This window comes from Otolemur garnettii, unplaced genomic scaffold, assembly GCF_000181295.1.
Source record: "Otolemur garnettii isolate 467f Iridium unplaced genomic scaffold, OtoGar3 scaffold00047, whole genome shotgun sequence".
Classification (NCBI taxonomy): Eukaryota; Metazoa; Chordata; class Mammalia; order Primates; family Galagidae; genus Otolemur; species Otolemur garnettii.
This window is the reverse complement of record NW_003852442.1, coordinates 3564250-3583932: the sequence shown is the minus strand read 5'-3', so window position 1 is coordinate 3583932 and position 19683 is coordinate 3564250. Positions and strand designations below refer to the sequence as shown.

At 50.3% G+C, this 19683-nt stretch overlaps 1 protein-coding gene across 1 annotated transcript in view; it reads right to left on the bottom strand.

The window, feature by feature from the left end:
- PKD1L2 (polycystin 1 like 2) overlaps positions 1 to 19683 on the bottom strand; it is a 91230-nt gene that overhangs the window by 27847 nt on the left and 43700 nt on the right. Inside the window, exons 18-29 of the mRNA XM_003791419.2 lie at positions 19154 to 19278; positions 17859 to 17985; positions 17058 to 17189; positions 15426 to 15648; positions 14751 to 14944; positions 10501 to 10731; positions 8072 to 8173; positions 7225 to 7403; positions 5731 to 5877; positions 4459 to 4658; positions 3670 to 3887; positions 2931 to 3147 (exon numbers count right to left, since the gene is read on the bottom strand). Of these exons, the coding sequence (XP_003791467.2) occupies positions 2931 to 3147; positions 3670 to 3887; positions 4459 to 4658; positions 5731 to 5877; positions 7225 to 7403; positions 8072 to 8173; positions 10501 to 10731; positions 14751 to 14944; positions 15426 to 15648; positions 17058 to 17189; positions 17859 to 17985; positions 19154 to 19278 (2095 nt within the window). The remainder of the gene's footprint in view (positions 1 to 2930; positions 3148 to 3669; positions 3888 to 4458; positions 4659 to 5730; positions 5878 to 7224; positions 7404 to 8071; positions 8174 to 10500; positions 10732 to 14750; positions 14945 to 15425; positions 15649 to 17057; positions 17190 to 17858; positions 17986 to 19153; positions 19279 to 19683) is intronic.

Sequence of the window (19683 nt, the reverse complement as noted above, 5' to 3'; positions counted from 1 at the left end):
CCCTGCCTATATTTTTTTGCTTTAAATGGCAGAGATAACACATATCATTGTAAGAAAAAAAAAAAGACAACCAAATTTGAACATTTCCACCATGCCCTGTGCCTTTTAAGAGAAGCTGGGCTTGTACAGGCAGAACCAGGACTCAGTGCCAGGTCCCTGAGCTGGGAGGTGGGTGTCTGGAGAAATATTCTCCTGGGGCAGCACGGCCTAGCTGGACCAAGGGGTGTGTGAAACTGTGTATATAAACATGGCAAAATGGGGTCCCCCTCCCCTTGTCACCATGAGGGGCAAATGAGAGAACAACATGCCTGCGAAGGGGGCTGCAGTCCAGTGCGTCTCTGACCTTGACTCAGACCAACTCAGGCAGACAAATTCAGGATATTAGGCAAATGCCTACAGCGCAATATTAGTGCTCTCTCCTTCTGACCAGAAGCCTCTTCCTTCACCCTCCAGGCTCGGGTCTCCCTCACTGAAGCCCCAGCTGAAGATTCCAGCATCAACACCCTTTGTTTTGCAAGGCTTCTGCTCCTGTTTCCAAAAGATGCCATCAATGTGGCTCAGTGCCTGTGGCTCAAGTGGCTAAGGCACCACTCAAGGTGGCAGGTTCGAATCTAGCCCAGACCCGCCAAACAACAGTGACGGGTGCAACCAAAAAATAGCTGGGCATTGTGGTGGGCACCTATAGTCTCAGCTACTCGGGAGGCTGAGGCAGGAGACTCACTTGAGCCAAGGAGTTGGAGGTTGCTGTGAGCTGTGATGTACAGCACTCGACAGGGGGACAGCTTGAGGCTCTGTCTCAAAAAAAAAAAAATGCCATCAATGACAATCACGGCCCCACTGAATACTGGCTTTGTGTCAGGCTGGGGTCTAACCATGCTACATATCTTATGATCTTATTCAGTCCTCACGACAAGCCAAGGAGCTAGGTGGATCAATACCCCTGTTCTATAGGGGAGGAAACAAAGACTCAAGAGAGGTTGAGCAACTTGTCTGAAGTTGCACAGTGCTATTACTCCAAGGATTGGCCAACTCCGGAGCTCCCGTTCTTAAAATCTACAGCCCACTGCCAGTGTGTACAGCTGTGAATGCCAGAGTCCCCAGACTCAGGCCAAATGCAAGCAGAATCCTGCAGGGATGACCTTCACGGACAGCTGGAGCCTGGCTGTTTGGGGCAAATCCTCCAGAGGGGCTGGAGCGTGGGAGTCAGGTGAAGTATAGTGAGAGACAAGACCACAGGGCCAGCCCAGGTGGGGCCGTGAAGGCTGAGTGCTGCAGTGAGGCCTGGGGCTTTATCTTGAGGCAGCTACTCTCAAAAGGCCTTATACATAGAAATGTACACCAAAGTGTCTGTAAGAAATGCAGAGACCTGGCCTCACCCCAGGAAATTTAATTCGATCTATCAGGATGGGGCCAGGAGTTATGAATTCAAATTGCCCATTCTGTACACAACGCTGCTGTGCTCTGAGCAAGGCTTACCTGTGTTATTCAATCTTTTTTATCTCACGGCACACTTGAACCTGTAGTTAAACTCCTGCGGCATGCTTAAATTATGTTGATTTTAAAAAAAGTAAGAAAAAAAAAGAATATTCTACTGTACTTTAAACTTCTTTCAAAAATAATTTAATTAATGATTTTTAAAAATGTTTGCAACACACCCGTTGAAAATCACTGGCTAGCCAGTGACCAGCTTCGAATTTAAACCTACTCCAATAGCCCTGAGGCGGTACCATTTCCATCACTGCAGAAAGTTCCTCTGGCTGGCACTGCCCCAAATGGCACTCTTTCTCTAAGTGGGTCCGGAAAGGGGCAAGAGGGGAGTCAGGATACTAGTTCAAACCTGAATAATGTGCCCTGTAGACAACTTGATAAAAGTGAAACAGTGTTACTGAGTATTAGATATTGTAGCCGAAGGCTGGAAATTTGAGACTAATCTCTGCCAAGCAGAGAGTTTAGGGAGTGTGAGACAGGCGACCAAGACAATGGTGGCACCAAACTGGGACTTCCCCCTTTGACTTCTCTCTTTAATTAGGAGGATTGAAAGAGAACAGAGAGGCCAGGTGTGGTGGCTCAAGCCTCTAATCCTGGCACTCATGGAAGCTGAGGTGGGTGGATTGTTTGAGCTCACGAGTTCAAGACCAGACTAAGCAAGAGCAAGACCCTGTCTCTACTAAACACAGAAAAACTAAGGCAAAGAATTGGAGGTTGCTGTGAGTTACGATTATGCCATAGCATTCTAGCCAGAGTGATAGCTTGAGATTCTGTCTCAAAAAAACAAAAAGAGAGAGAGAGAGAGAGAAAGAAATAACTTTTCTTTTTTTGTTTCTATACACAGCCCTGAGACTGAGAGAAAGGAATAGCTTTCCAATCTGCGCCTCAATGTTCTATAACGTTTTTGACTGCTTGGTCCATTGTCTTGTGCCCCAACACTCTGTGACCTGTCCAGGGTCACGATACAGGTCGGCAGCAGAGCCAGTCCCCAGATGAGGATCTTCTGAGTAGACAGAGGGGTGGTTCCCACCTCACGGAGCTCACATTCCAGGAAGGGAGGTGGGGAATTTAAACAACTCTTCCTGTGATCCATTCCTCGGCCACAAGCAGTGGAACGCAGGGAGAGGCTCAGGGGCTGAAGAGCATGTGACCAGAAACCCCAGTAGAGGCTGGGAAGTTTGGTTGTCCCCCTGAGGAAGGGACACTTAACTCAAGACTAAAATTTGAATAGTAATTGGCCAGCTGAAGAGAGGAGAAAGAACGTCCTAAAAAACAGCATGTGTGAAGGCCGTTAGTGGAAAGGCAGCGATGGCCACTGGTGACACAGAGGAGACTCAGAGATTGTTTCTTGGCCCCCTAGTGATGCAGACCTAGCTCTTTGCTCATTCTCTGCTTGGCCCCTAAATGCCACTTCTCTTGGCAAAGAAAGGTCCAGCACTCACCTTTCACTTGCGATGGCCCACGTGTGAGTGCTAAAGGGTCCCCTCTCTCTGTGGCTTCCTCCCAGAACACCTGCCCTGCTGTGCTCTGTGGACAAATGATGTCTTCCACCAAGGCCAGGAGATAGTTGATATCCATCATGTTCGCTGGGTCCCATCCTGAGGCAGGGGTCGGCACCTTCAGGGCTTTAAACAGGGAGCTAACGAGTCTCCACATGTCCTGGGAGGCAGCACAAGGGTAAGTGGACATGAGCCCCCAGGGAGGAGCATAGCACAGGGGCCCAAGTATGTGCCTGGCCAGCAATCTGCACAGGAACCCTCACTGCCCACTGAGCCATGACATCAACCTCCCCAATCTTCATCTGTCACCTCCCCCACCAATCTTCTGGGAATTGGACTCATTCTGGGCTGTATTCCTCAAAGTGTGGCACATAGTAGGGTGCTCAATAAAAACTCACCAGGTGCGTGAATGCAGAGGAAGCAGTCTCTTCTATGGGTTGGAATATTTTGTACACAGTAGGTACTCAAAAACGGTGTGCATATGTATGCATGTGTCTGTGTGTGCACAAGTCTGTGTCTCTGTGTGCATGTGCATGTGTCTGCGTTTATGTACATATGTTCAGCTGATGAATCTTGGCAACCGAAGCTGTCGGACCACGTGTGGCTGCCAGGCCCCAAACCCTGCACCCTGATTTCTCCTGCTACAGCACCTTCTCAATACTAGGTGGGGTGGGAGACATGCCTTGGTCACTGCCTCAGGAGTCAGAAGGTCATTCTCCGCGATCTGTGCTGAGGGAGTCAGGTTGGGGGACCCCTGGCTCACTTTCTTGGTGTCCAGCTCCTTCACAGCCCGAGGACGGGTATTTCGGAAGATCTGAACGATCAGGAGGTTGATGGGGAACATGAGGAGGGAGCTCTCCAGGCCAATCATCACTTCCTGCCACGTGAACTCAATTTTACCTGAGGAAAGGGAGGGAGGGATCAAAGGAAGAGCCACCCCCAGAACCCAGTCCCCTCCACCCCATCCAGCGGTGGCCGTGCAGTGAAGAGTTAACCTTGCCAGCATCTGGAAGGTCACCTCTAAGCCCTCGGAGTGTCTTATCTGGTAAGGGTGAATGTGTTTACCTGGGGGCCTTGGGTCAGGCCAGTCTGTGACAAGGGTGTGATTTATGGTAGGACCTGGGCCACCAGCTGTCAGCTGGATCCCTGGAGGAGTGTCTTTGGTCATACATGGTTGTCAGGAGAAGTTGCCACTATCCCCAACCCCACAGGGAGAGGACGACTGGAAGCTCACGCCTGGTCTCTCCTAGGCCTGTTCCCTGCATCTCTCTCTCTTCTCCACTGATTTTAACCTATATCCTTTTGCTGCAATAAATCATAACTGGCTTTTCTGAGTTCTGTGAGTCTTTCATGTGAATCATGGAACTCGGGTGTAGTTTGGGGGACTCTGGAGTTGCCCCGGCATTGCTGGGGCGGTGAAGGCTCACGTCCACCAGCCACCAGCCCCGCCCTCCACAACCCTGGACACTACCCAGGTCCATCTTTTGCTCAGCCGGGTCCTGGGGGATGCTCCAGAACATGATGCTGGTGAGCATGGTGCAGAGGAGCAGGGAGAAGCAACAGGACACCCTCTGCACACGGGTGAAGTTGCTCCAGGCTGAGCGGCTGAAGATGGAATACCAGATGTGTCCATCCTGGAAGCCGGTGGAGGTCTTCATAAAAAACAGGTGGCTGTGGGCAGGCAGGGAGAGAGGGACCATTTTGGTGTAATAAAATGATGAGTTGTTTTTCAGTCGCTATGAATCTTGAGGTTGCAGGTCACATAACCTGAGAGTGCCTAGCTGAACCAAGTGTGCCTAATTTGTGAGTTGGGAGCCAGCTGGAACTAAAGAATCAACCACAGGCGGAACAAAAGTGCTTAGGTGGGGTCAGGAGAAGAGGGACCAAATTAAGAAGCAAACCTGCGTAGCGTCTCATGGCATAAGCCAATCAGATCATGTCTCCTGGCATCTCCTCTTGGCAAGATCCAATCAGATTACTCCTTGTTATCCTCTCCCTATAAAACCTGCCCCAGCCACCATATTGGGGAGACAGATTTGAGTGCTGCCTCCAGTCTTCTTACCAGTCAACGCACAATAAAGCTTTTCTTTCCTCAAAAGCCAGTGCCATAGCATTGGCTTCTATGTGTGCTGGAAAGGAAGCCTGTTGCTTCTTGCTAACAGTTCAACCCAAACAAGTTCTCCCAAAATGATGCTCATGATATGTTATTAAAGGAAAAGGCAACACTCTGGGAGCAATGTGCTGTTTAAAAAGATATAAAATAAACAACGATCTATAGCATTGAGCGTGTGTGTGCACCTTCGTATCTGCTAAGGTGTGTTTGGAGACCAACCGAGGCGAGTGGAAACACAGCAGGAGAGGGGGCAAGGAAGTGACAACCAATGGGGAGCATCTACTGAAAGGTCCCTCTAGGGTACAACTCTGTGGAAAAGGACCCCCAGGGCCAGATAGTGAATCACCATTCAAATCGGTCTGTTCACCAGTAATAAGAAATTTTATTTGGTGGTATTCATAAGGAAATAAGGGTAACTGTGCCATCTGGTCTCACTGATAGGAAGACAATTTTGTTTTGGAGGACCCATGACCCTCCAGGGTCTCAAAAAAACTGATTGTTCACTTCTGTTGTACGCGCACACCTGCCCAGGGCCACCTACTTTTATTGCGTTGCAAATGGATTGTGATGCAACTGCTCTTGAGATGAAAGAACAAAGCAATGAGGATTTGATTTAAAAAAAAAAAGTACCTGAATTGTTTCCTGTCCTGCTCCGTAGCAACTGGAAATACTTTGTCAAGGACACAGTCTCCAACATCGATGGACAGCCATGAATTACAGAGGAAATACCACTTCTGGTCCATTGCCAGGTCACAGACCAGCACCCGGCTCACATACCTGGAGAAGGGACCCCCAGTGTTGAAGATAAGGTGTGTGTTGAGGGGATGGGTGAGGGTGAGACTTCCTTGGACACCATGATGATAACACCTTTGCAAAAGCCAAGAGTAAGAGCTCCTGGGAAAAGACTCTATTTTTTTTCATCATTGTTCTTGGTGCTTGGATCAAAATTGGCCTCAAGTGGGAAGTTCAGGTAGTGCAAAGAGCCAGCTCCGGGAAGCTGCCACGCTTTCACAAATACACTGCAGAGCATGCCTTGGGAAACTATTCACCCCACCATGTGGTGCCAAGCCCAGGGCCAGTGTCCAGGCATGAACCAGCAAAGCCAAGCTGTCTGGAGCGCACAAAGCACGGTCCTCACTTGGGCTCCTACTCAGAGAACAAGTCCATCGTCTACCTGGGGCTCTGCACACCAAGGGTATCATGTAACCTAATTTGGGTCTTTGAGGCCTGGGGAAGAACTGAAATCATTCTGCCTGTGCCAGGATGGCAGCTCCAGGACCAGTGCGGCCAACAAGCATGGTAATGGTAACAGTAGCCACCCTTCATGGAGCATTCTTTACGTGGTGGGGACTACGCTAAGATGCCCTTGCTGTGCTTCTCACTTCAAGGAGGACAGTCCCATCAGGGATGCAAAAGCCACCTCTGTCAAGGTCACGTGCTCTCCTGAGGTGGCAACATGCAACGATGTAGTGCTTGCTATGATCAGGGCCTGAGCAATTATATCCAACTAGGGACAGTTCCAGAGCCTCCAAGGGGTCAGACAGGCTGGCGTTGAATTTTCCCTCTGCCCCTGCTGTGCCCCCTCCCTTCCCAGGTGCTGGGTCCAGGCATCCCTCAATAAACACCTGCATGCTCACCTCCATCTCAGAGTCCACCCCTACAGCTGATGTGTTAACTCTAATCCCCTGTGGGGATCAAAGACAGCAGCGTAAATGCTGTGTTTTTCTAAAGTTGCCAGCTGCTGATGGGTGGTCAGCCCAAACCCCATGCATCTCGGTCACTAGTTTCGGCTTCAGGTAGGATGGGGAGAGGGACTTTGCTCTGAACTTGCCATCTGTGTGACCTTGGGCAAGTCACAGGTTAATGCACAAAAGGGCCAAGAGTGGGGCTGGCACCAGACTCCTGGGCTGCAACGTCCACTCTTTCTCCAAGGTAGTGATCTATCTTGTGTGGACCATGAAATACAGTGGGCCTCCGTGACCCTCGGTTTCCTCATCTGTGAAATGGAGATCCATTCTTGCCTCTTGCAGAGGCTCGTGAGGATCAGGAAGGCAGCAAATGTGCAGTGCCCAGCCCTGGGCCCCATGCTTTGGAAACCCTCATGGTTTCCAGAGCCAGACTCACCAGGATGGCCGGTCCCCTGAGTTGTCATGCCACAGCCTGAGGCTCTGCAGTTCCCCCAGGGGGAACAGGGTGGAGAGTAGGAAGGCATCCACTCCTCCTCGCTCAAAAACCGGGGTGTCAGGGTCAGACAGGTGGTGGGGCTCACTCTCTCCATCCAGACCATACAGGGTGAGAGTCACCTGGAATCCAGAGTCAATGCCGCTTGATAACTGTGCTCCACTGGCCTTGCCTCATTGGAATTGGCCAGAAACCCACACAGCCCTATGAAGCCCCACCCCTTGGCCCTCTCCTCTGATTCTGCATTGGACCTGCTCAAATTATTTTTTTAGTTATATGCAGATTTGGGCTGGCATTATCTGCATTCACATCTTCAATATCATTTAAACCCATCAAATGCTTCCTGGAGATATTTCCAAACTCTGTGCATATTTATTTGCAAAGTCAATAGGGCAGGTGCTGGTCCCTCCCCCCTCCAATCAATAATTATTTCCTCAATGGCCCCTCAGAGTGCTTGGCACTGAAAAATGAATGAATACCTACTTCTTTGAAAATTCATATCTCCAGGGTCGACCCTGGACCTTTCTGAGTTATAGGTAACAAACTCAATGTCTAAGCCACTGTTGACCAGTGGGCATAAGGCTGGACCCTAAACTTCTTTTCATCACTCGTCCTCCATCTTTTTAAACATTGGGGCTTAACATATTTTAAGGAAAGACAAAAAGGTTCTTTCCTCTAAAAATCAAAAGCAAAAGAAAAAAAATCTAACCACACAAAACCCGCTGTGCTAACACAGCTCCACAGTGACACAGTGTGGCTGGGTGGGACATGCTGACTGATGGTCAGGTACCTTTGAGGACGTGGCTGCTCCTCGCCGGTGGCCAGTGTAGACTGTCACCAGATAGTGGTACTGGGCAAAGGGATCATTGTCTTCCAGCACTGTGACCTTCACCTGTTCAGAGGACAGCATTAGAAGGGCCCTCCTCATGGGCTCACACATTGCACCTCAGATGAGAGTGAGGTGAGCACTCATGACGCTGAAGGGCCAGAGTGAAGTCATGGTTGCCCGTGGTCATTCCATCAGGGGGGAACCTCTCTTTACATCAGCAGGACTTCAAGCCAAACATATCCAGAAGATAAAAAAGCACAAAGTGCATCCTGTATTAGATAGGTCCCCACGTGGTGAAATTGATGAAGTTGATACCAAGCAGAGAACGTTTAGTGCTTGACCTGGTGAGCCATATAAACTCTGTTCACATGTATTTCTCAAAACAGTTGCAACCAGACCGTGCTTCTGAGGGGATTTAGAAGAAATGAAATGTTAAGATGGTTTAAAAAATAAATAAATAAAAGAGACATACACTACATACATATTTATTAGCTGGAGTTGGTCAGAGGCTCTAGTGGGCTCTGAGATGCGTTGCCCAGATCTCCCTCTGTGGGAGCCCCTCTTGCACCAGGTGCTGTTGCCAGGGATGCAAGAGCCACCTCTGCTGAGGTTGTGCCCTCTTGGGGCAGCCGGCTTCCAAAGATCAATTGGTGACATGTCTGGATGTGCTCAAGACTGAGCATCTCAACACAACTGAAGACAGCTCCAGAGCTCCCCAAGAAGTAGGCTGTGCCATCACTGGGCATGTCACAGACTCCTCCGTCTGCCAGGTGCCAGTCCCAGGCCCCTCTTGATAACGCCCCACATGTCCAACTCCATCTCAGAATCTTCTTTGCAGGAACCAGCCGCTAATGGAGATGCTTAAGAGTGTTAACGTCTAATTCCACAGTTGAGTCAAACACAGCAGTGTAAATGCTGAGACTATGGTCTGAAGTTTTACCCTGTGTTAACACCCTGAGAGGTGTGGCCTTGCAGGAGGAGGGTGGGGAACAGAGTTTCAGAGCTCTGTGATAGTGTGACTTTGCATCAGTTTATGGGTTCCACCAGACACTCCTAAACAGGTATTGAAGGCCTACTATGTGTCAGATATGGTGCATGCACTGAAAAAATAATAAAACCTTGCAATTGTGAGCAATCTGTTGCACAATGTATTACTTGATCCTGTTTCTATCCTCACACCTATCTTATGCTCAGAAGTTAAATTCTGGCTCCCGCCAGGTGGCTTTAGGCCAATTAATTGCCCTCTTGATCCTAGCTGCCTCCTCTTTAAGACAAGAGAACAGCTGTGGAGTAAAGGGTCAACTCAGCAAGCTTGGGTTGCCCACACCTTGCACATTCCAGAGAAAGGACTGGCCACTGGCCAGATGCTGGGAGGTCAGGTCACCTTTAAGCCTGCTAAGAAAGTCTTGGTATACCGCGGGCCTTGGGCCCTGCCAGAGAGCTCATGCTCATGGTGTGATTATGGTGGGGGCCTTGGTTCACCCTGTGTCTGGGGGAGGGTGTTGGCTGAGCAGCTAAGGCTGGGGGTGCTCCACACCTATGTGACTACCCCCCAATAAAACCCAAAGCTCGAGGGAGCTTTCCTGGCAAACAGTCAACCCTCTGTATCCATCGGTTTTGCATCCATGGAATCGACCAATCTCAGATTGAAAATAGTTGAGGAACAATTGTGTCTAGGCTGATGTACAAACTTTTGTCCCTTGTCATTACTCCCTGAACAATACAGTGTAATAACTGTGTACATGGCATTTCCATTGGATTGGGTATTATAAGTAATCCAGAGACGATTTAGAGGATACAGAGTGTGTGTGCAGGTCACACGCAAATCTTACACTATTTTATATCAGGGGCTTGAGCTTTGGTGGACTCTAGTATTTGCAGGAGGTCCTAGAACCAACGGCCCATGGATACTGAGGGACAATTATGCTTTGAATGTGATGTCACACATCACTGCTGCCCACACGAGTCCTCTGGGCAGAGACATCTACAAGCTTGCATCTGGTTTATCTCTTTTCCTTTGCTGATTTTAATCTGCGTCCTTTGCTATAATAAACATAACCATGATTTCAATGACTCTTTGGAGTTCTGCAAGGCTCCTAGCAAATCACTGAACCTGAGGGTGGTCTCGGGCCCCCAAGCACAGGCACCTTCCTCATAGTTCTGCTGTGAGCATCCGATGGGTAAAGCCCAGGAGATAGTGAGCCCTCCATAAATTGCCAGTAGCATAATTCCCCTGATAATTTGATTTAAAAAGGACATTTTGTAGATAAAGAGGCTGAGGGGCCAGCTTGCCTGAGAGAATCCTGACCTGGATTCTCCCTCCCCTGGAACCCTGGCCCAGGGACGCCACCTGCTCCTCCCTCCCATTCCCCGGGAACACACAACCTCACCTTGGCCTGATCCTGAGCATCCTTCCGCCTGGCCCAGATCACCGCCAGAACGTAGACCACGCAGAGGCAGCCCACGGTGGCCACCACCACAGGGTTGTCCTCGAAGGTGGCAAAGAGTTCGGCAGTCTGGCGAACATCAACGGCATTGGGCATCACCAGGAAGGTGCTTCCGAAGAAGGTGAGGTGGTTGCAGAGGCAGTGCGTCTGGGAGGGGCTGGTCCGAGGCCCCACCTGCAAGCCCCAGAAAGCCTGGGTGGAAAGGCTGGGAGCTCCTCCCTGGCTCCCTGCAGCCCCAGGGAGGGGAATGAGGTTGGCTTCAAGGGGTAGACAAAGAGCGCGGTATGGCTGGGAGCACTTCAGTGAAATTAGCTTCAGGATTACCCCTTGGGCTTTTAAAAAATTATTTATTTATTTATTTATAGACAGAGTCTCACTCACTATGTTACCCTCAGTAGAGTGCTGTGACATCACAGCCCACAGCAACCTCAAACTCTTGGGCTTAAGCAATTCTCTTGCCTCAGCCTCCCAAGTAGCTGGGACTACAGGCGCCCACCACAACATCCAGCTATTTTGTTGTTATTGCAATTGTCGTTGTTGTTTAGCTGGCCCAGGCTGGGTTCAACCCCACCAGCTCGGTGCATGTGGCTGACGCTGTAACCACTGTGCTACAGTGCCGAGCCAAGGCTTTTTTTTTTTAATTAAAAATTCATTTTCAAAGGCAGAGAATATTATTTATAACAAATATCCTTAAATCCATCATTCTCAAAGGGCAGCTGTATGCACTTTGCCTATCTATTTTGTTTTTTCAGGTAAGAATTGCAAGTAAAGTTGGGGTCCCCTTTGTCCCTTACTCCCTAAAATGACCAGGATTACAGATTTGGTGTGTTGCCCCCGCATGCCACCTGGTGCCCAGTGACAGGCTGGGAACTGGGGTTACATCATAGTGATCAACTCAGCTCAGTTTTTCCAGGATTTTCTTGCTCTTCAAATGGTAAGTCCTGAGTCCTGGGAATTCCCTCTGTCCTGGGCAAACTGGGATGGTGATCAGCTGATGAGTAAAAAGAGGGTCTGGGGGAACCACAGGAAGAAAAGGGAAGGACAAATGTTTGAACTCTGGGCTGACATCTCAGCACCAAAAGGTGTGCGTGGAGCTTGAGCACGTGATCACGGGTGGTGGCCGGCAGCTCCCTGGGCAGGGAGGACGCAGGAGAGGGCCAGGGCAGGGACCCCCATCTGGGCCCTTTTAAAAAAATTTTAGGGCAAGGGACGCAGTGGCTCACACCTGTTATCCTAACACTGGGAGGCTGAAGCAAGTGGATTGTCTGAGCTCACCAGTTTAAGACAAGCCTGAGCAAGAGCGAGACCCTGTCTCTACTAAAAGTAGAAAAATTAGCCAAGCATTGTGGTGGGTGTCTGTACTCCCAGCTACTCATCAGGCTGAGGCAAGAGAATCACTTGACCTCAAGAGTTTGAGGTTGCTGTGAGCTATGACGCCATAGCACTCTGCCTAAGGCAACAAAGTGAGACTCCATCTTAAGAAGAAAAAAATTTATTAATACTGAATGAAAATTTTAATGTACTCTGACTTCACACCCTGCAATGCCACCCCCAGGACCCCTCAGCCAGCTCACAGTTACCCAACTGGGCCTGTTGGTGGATAAAGATGTAATTCAGCCCCAGCAGACATCACTGCCTTAGCATTCCAGATTCCACCAGGAGGCAGTGAGGAGGGAGGGTGCAGAACTGGCATCTGGGAGCTCAGCTTCTGGGGAGGAGGAATCTGCCGGTGTCCAGACGTTCCCCAACTGGCAACTTTTGTCTCTTCCCCTTAATGACCCACCCAGCAGAGGCTCACCGCGCCCCCCAACCACCATGGGCCTGGTGCCAACAGTTTATTACGAATTTCAGGTGGGACTTAGTTCCGTGTCTGGTGTGCTGTTTTTGTCACTGTTTCCCAATCCTGGCCAGCATTTGGCACACAGCTGTGGAGCTTATGGGAATACTTGGCACGCCCAGAGGGAGTGGGGCGGGTTTCAGAGAAGACACCCCAGCAGGTGCCAGGAGGGGTGACCTCAGTGCTGGAACCCAGCAATTGGTCTTGATCTATGCCCAGCATCTTCGTGGAAGACAGAGACCTTGAGGTCAGCGGCTTCCCGCACCTTTCCCAGCAGGAGGGGCCCTTTGAACACTGGAAATTAATCTGTGGATTCCTGGGTGCGGGTAGCTGCCCTTTTGGTACCTTTGAGAAAATTCCTACACAAGAGCTCAGGTTCTCAGATCCTTGCCCCTGATAAGGGCTTCAGTCCAAAGATTTGGAGCTTTCTTTGGCTGGTTGAAGGATTCTGTGGCAGTTTCCCATGCAAACCGGGTGACCCATTTACCTACTTATGGCCCCTCAAAGAACTCTATATGATGTCTACATTTCTATATCTAAATCTAAATCTGTATATGTGCATCTGTATCTATTATGAGCAAATATACAATAGTGGATTAGTCATGATTTTTGTTCCATGACACATTTGCACAACCACCCTCTCTGCACATCCCTTGTTTATATACGAATGCATTAGTACGTGCATATTTTTAAGAATAAAACATGCACCTGAGAACTCATTGCTGTACCCCAAAGCTACACCGTCCTCCTACTGCCCCCAACCCAGCACCATCCTGAGCCCAAGTGCATTTTTGCTGAGATTTCCATTTCACTGGTGGTGTCCTCTTCCCCATACTCAGAGTGTTTAACAGAGAAAATGTTATCATCTATGAGGCTCTCCCTTTGTGCCAAGCACCACACTAAATCCTTCATAATTCTAATCTCATAAGCCCCACCCAATTGTACGTGGGAGCTGTCTGTTATCCCCCATCTGGGGTGGAGCTCAGAGAGGTAGAGTGACTAGTCCAAGATCACCCAGCAGTATTTTTTTTTTCCTTTTGAGATAGAGTTCATTCTGCCACCCTGAGTAGAGTGGCATGGCATTGTAGCTCACAGCAACCTCAAACTCTTGGGCTCAAGCGATCCTCTTGCCTCACATTCCTGAGAAGCTGGGACTGCAGGTGTCTGACACAATGCTGGGCTAGTTTTTCTAATTTTAGTAAAGACAGGGGTCTTGCTCTTGCTCAGGCTAGTCTTGAACTCCTGAGCTCAAGTGATGAGCCATCGTGCCCAGCCCGATTTTTCTTACCATTACATCCCCTCTACCAGGTGAATGGTAGGTGTTTGCTGACCACATGAAGGAGATACATCTGGGCTGGTAGATGGACACGCATATGGTCAATTTCTGTCTGACATCATTGTGCTATTCTTGGGCAGAATGTGAAGGGCTGAGGAAATGCAAGTGAGGGAGGTGTCTGGGAGGCCCTCAGGAAGATGACATGGGGGCAGGAGACCAAAGGGCAGATAGGAGATGTCCAGCCCAGAGCAGGTAAGAAGGGCATTTGGTGGGAGGGGAGGCAGTTGTCCCACAGCCACAGCTCTGACGGTTTTGAAGCCGTGTCTGCCTGCAGGACACTGTCAGGGGCCTGGTCTCTGCTGAGCTGAGATAGAGATTTAATTTAAATTAATAATGCTGGGTGTCTCTGGGGGCTCAGCAGGCCTGGCTGAGCCCTGGAGAGACAGAGCCACGTATTGCTAAGGTCGTGCTCTGGAGACAGATCTGGACTTGGGTCCCAGCTCCTCCACTTTCCAGGTGTGGGATTTGTGGTGAGTTAGTTGCGCTTCCTGAGGCTTTGTTTTACCACCTGGAGGATGGGAACAACAGCTCTCTCGATCTGATGAGCTAATGCAGGCAGAAAGTGGGACACAGCACCTGGCGTGGAGCCGCAGACACGGCTCAAGTGCATTTCTTGGGGAGTCTCACCCTGGCCTACCTCAGTGACCCAGCCTCAGCAGGGCTTCCTGAGTCACTGTCCACTGGTTCAATGATCCTTTGTTCCTAGGGGTGAATAAGGCACCTTGTTCCTGTCTCACGGGGTCCCCAGAGCCCCGAGGGAGACAGACATCATTTAAATGTTCTGTCTGGCACTGTGGGTGAGGGGAAATCTGACCTAGTCGGGGACTGAAGAACAGTTTTCTTGAGGAGGCAATGTGTAGGCTGGAGCAGGAGTAGGAGTTATTCTAGGCACAGGGAGCAGCATATGCAAAGTCCCCATAGAGGGACACAAGACACCTTACCAGAGGCACTAAAAGGGGACCCACGTGCGCTGAGACATAGGCTACCCGGCTGTCACCTTCTTCACCTCTCCCTCCTTACCTGGCAGCCGGAGTTGTCCCACATCTCCTGAACCTCATCCCAGAACACACAATGGGACAGGAAGGTGGTGATGCCAACTGTGAGGTCCCTGCCAGAGGCTGGCTCCATGTCAGCCTCAGGGACCACAGTCAAGTAGTAGACACCTTCTCCAAAGTGCAGGTCCCGTGGGCTCAGGATCCACGTGGACATCTCGTCTGCAGGAAAGAGGGCGCTGGGTCAGCCTGAAGCCACATTGAGACGAAGGCTGACATCATAGGAGAAAGGAATGAAGGTGACTTGGCAGGGAAGGAGACACTAGTGGCCACCCCCACCCAATGTCCTAGGGAAACTGTCTCCCCCTGAGACCAGGAGCACAGAAGGGACACTCCCCCCCAATGTGTGGAGCCATGTCACACAGATAAGGGCTCAAATGCTGATTCTGCTCCTCATTGGCTGTGTGACCTCAGACCAGTTACTTAACCTCTCTGTTCTGATCTGGAAAGTGGAGGGTTATCATGACTGCAATGAGGTCAGTTCTGTAAGTGCTTGTCTGCTTCTTCGGGGCAGAGTAAGTACTTACCTAACATTGGCAAATAATAATAATACCACCAAAGAAAATAAACCACTGAATGTGCCAGGTAGGTTCTCCACCACCCCACCGTGGCTTCTGACCCTCATGTGCTCAGGGAGGCCTACCCGGAGCTGCTGCTGGCAGCAGGTGTGTTTGGGCATCATAGCTGGTCTCGTTGGGGTGGTAGCCGAAGCCCAGGCTGAGTGTGAGTCGGATGCTGGGTCTCCAGTGCAGCTGAATCCCCAAAGCCGCCTCCCTTGAAGTCACATTCACCTGCAAAGCCTCAGGACTAGTCAGGTTCAACACGGTCGGATCACTGTGTCTTTCTGGAGGCCGGGGCAGCAGGATCTGCCATCAGAAACAATCGCATCGAGGTTTGGCGTTAGTTCCCTGTGGCTTCTATCACAAACGACCACAAGCTGGGCAGCTTAGAACAGATGCATTTGTCATCTTAGGGTTCTGAAGTCCAGGGCTGAAGTTGGCAGGGCTCATCTGGGGGAGAACTTGCTTCCTTGCCTTTTCTAGCTTCTGGAAGCCGCCTGTATCCCTCAGCTCACGGCCCCTTCCTCCCCAACTCCAGCCTCTTGCTCTGCCACCAGGTTACCCTTTCCTCTTCTGTAGCAAACTCCCTGTCTGCCTGCTTTGTATAAGGACCCTGTGATTCCACCAGGCCTGCCAGACAAGCTGGCAGATAATCTCTCCATCTCAAGATCCTGAACTCAAACACATCTGCAAAGTCCATTTTACACTTCAGGAAACGTAGTCACAGGCTCCAGGGATGAGAACATGGACATCACTAAAAACTGGGATCATTGATAAGAAACTACAGAGGACTAGAAAAAAAATCATTAAAATCTTTTTTTTTTTTTTTTGTGACAGTCTCACTATATCGCCCTTGGTAGAGTGCCATGGTGTTACAGCTCACAGTAACCTCCAAGCAATTCTCTTCCCTCAGCCTCCCCAGTAGCTAGGACTACAAGTGCCTGCCACAATGCCCAGCTATTCTTTAGTTGCAGTTGTCATTCTTGTTTAGCAGGCCCGGGCCGGGCTCAAACCCACCCGCCTCGGTGTATGTGGCTGGCATCCTACTCACTGAGCTACGGGCACCGAGCCTAAAAAAGTCATTAAAATCTTAAAGGAACTGAACTCACATTGCGCTTACATTTCTGTTCAACTTTCAGGAAAATCTAACTAGTTGTTGTAGAGGCTGTGTTACAAAGGTGGTTTATGCAGTGAAGCTGATTAAACTTTCAATCAATAGATGTGTATAACCGGGAAAGCTGGAGAGTAATGATAAACATACATTTATAGTTTTAAGATACATATAATGTTCAAGGTAGGGGGAGGATCATTTTGAATGATTCTCTTATTTAACCACTTCCCTTCTTTTTTTGAGACAGAGTCTCACTTCGTTGCCCTCAGTAGAGTACTGTGGTGTCATAGTGCACAGCAACCTCAAACTCTGGGGCTCAAGCGATCCTCTTGCCTCAACCTCCCAAGTAGCTGGGACTACAGGCACCCACTATAACGTCTGGCTATTTTTAGAGACAGGTTTCACCCCTGCTCAGGCTGATCTTGAACTCCTGAGCTCAAGAAATCCACTTATATTGGCTTCCCAGAGTGCTGGGATTATAGGCGTGAGCCACCACGCCCGGCCACTTTATCCTTCTTATAACTAACCAACTTTTGGTCCCCAACTAAGTCGAAAGAGAAGACAGAAATGCCACCTGAATTCTGATGACACCCCCAACTTCTACCTCGATATTCTCTGACAGATTCATCACAGGTATAAGCCGTCCACTAGGGCTGGTCAGACAGAGGCCACCAACAGTTCCACTGACGTCAAAGTGACTTTGGGCCTGGAAGGGGCTCTTTGGGAAACTCATCATCTGAAACCAAGAACAAGGATTGTTGTGTAAGAGCCCCAAGGGGCTGGAACATGAACAGGCCCCTATGTGAATAAGATCCTAAGAGGGGACAGATGGGTTGCCCTGTGGGGTGGGGGTGTGGAGGAGGAGGCTGCCTCTAGCTGCTGCTGGTCTCCCTGGAGAGTTTCTCCCACGTGGCTGTGGCCCCAGAGAGCTGGCCGTAGCAAACCCAAATAGACTTGCTTTGGCTGAGCAGTTACTGGAATGTAAAGCCATCCCAGTCTTCCTTTCCAAAGAGCCAATAAATGCCTAAGAGAAAGATGTTGTTCTGCTTTTGTTAAGGCTCAAGGAGCAGACGGTCAGATGTGCCAATTTGGGGATGGAAAAGAGCCCTGGGTTGGCCATTTCCCGGCTGTGGCACTAAGCTGGATGAGCTCCATGTCTAATGAACTGAGGCTGCTGGAGAAATTTAGCAACACAGTGGAAGAAGGATGAATCTGGGGCCAGGATCTCTGGGTCAGAAGCCCAGCTGGGCCACTTGTGGCTTTGGGGAAATCATCGAACGTTATTGGCAAAATGGACACAATAATACTTTGCATCAACAGGGCTGCTAGTGGTATGAATGAGCAGATGTGGGGAAAGCGCTTTGCAGGCTGTAAAGGGCTGTCCTCCCATCATCACTGTTGTTACCCTTATGTCCACAAGCTCCTGGCTGTGCTCCAGAGAGCCTAGGGATAAGCCGGTGGGCAGGATGAAGGTCGCAGAGTTAGTGTCCCCGACATGCACAGAGGAGCCTCGCCAGCTCTGGGGCTGTATTCTGGCCATGGGAGAGAATAGAGGTGCCGGAGAGAGAGGAGAAAGTCAGTGTCTGAGAAGGATCCCCACGCCTCCTGTGCTATAGGAAGCCTGGCTTTCCCCAGAGTGGGCGGCCCTATCTTCATTCCTTTAGAGGAGTAATTTTCAACTGGTACACTGCGGCACACTGGTGTGCCATGAGAGGAGTTTAAGTTTGCCGCGAAAAATTTTAAAGATCAGTAATTAAATTACGTTTGAAACAAGTTCCAAGCACAGTAAGTATATTCTTTTTTTGATCAACATAGTTTAAGTGTGCCATGGAAGTTTAACTCTACAGTCAAGGGTGCCAGAAGATGAAAAAGTTGAAAAACACTGCTTGAAATAGTTCTGCATGTTGGAATCAGCATAAAAGGTGGCTGATATGTCCTGTGCTGGCCTGGATTCTCCATGAGGATGGGGCTTTGCTAGCTGTGTCTACTGCTGTACCCCTGATGCCCAGCACTGTGCTGGCATATGACAGGGCACAAAATAACTTTACTGCATGAAAAATGAGCCTGGACTCAGACCTTCCTGCAGGGTTGTCTCCCTACCCACCCCGACTGGCCTCTGATGCCATGGGCTCCCAGCTGCATCTTTTCTGTTCTTTGACCTTGTTCTGTCCAGTCAGTTTGGGGACCTGGTTTCAGACTCTACCTCTGAGAAGGATGCTGCTTTGCAAAACTGTCCCTGGTACCCAAGAGGGCACTGGGCTTTGTGAGGAGTCCCAGTGGTGCCTGTGGCGTCACCCAGCCCTTACTCCCAGGTGGAAGAGTGGATGGTTAGGGGATCCCAGGGATGGGCCAGCACTCAGAGATGAGAAAAGCCCCCATAGAGAGACTCCCAAGGCCAGTGTTAGCTCAAGTCTCCACGGGCTGGTCAGACATCCTCGGAACATGGTTAAGGGTGGGCTGGTCCTACTTCAGTCAGCCCCATGGCCTGCACAGCTGGGGAGTGACCACCCCGTCAGGACTCCACACCTCCCTTCCTGTGCTGCACAAATGCCCAACATGGCAGCGGGGACCTTTCCCAGGTGGAAAGTCCTGCCCAGTGCCAGGAACCAGCACTTCTCAGCCCAGGTCTTGGGGTGTGGGTGTGGAAGGAGTGATGTTGGGGGATGACCTTCCTCGGGGCCCCACGGGGGCAGCCGTCACCTGTTTGTGTACACGGCAATGGAGGGGGTGGCAAGCGTGGCTGGCAGGCCTCCAGGCAGCTTCCCCAGCAAGAGGGTGGTCTGCACACACTCCACAGCCCTGAGCAGCCGGGGCACGGTGGCAGTCTGGGAAAGGAGGCAGGAGAGTGCCACTGTGGACCCATCTGCTACATCACCTTTGCTTACTGCCACCAGCTAACTGAGACTTTCAGCAGGGACGGGCAGAGGCCGGGGTGGGGGAGAGGTGGTGGGTGGAGGGAGAAAGACAGCCCCTCCAGCTGGGAGAGTGTGTGATTGTGGCTTGAGGCTCTGTGTGAGTGTGAGTGTCTGAGTGCCTCTCAGTGTGAATTTGCACATGGGGGTGTGTGTGTCTAAGTGTCTGAGGGTGTCTGAGCGTGCCTGAGCATGTGAGTGTGTGCGTGCAAACACCCTCGTGTGCCAACTGTCTTTCAGCTCTTCCTGGCTAGTGCAAGGGCCCCACACAATTAAGAAGGTGGCGTGGCAGGAGTAGGTTCTGTGGCTCCATCCAGG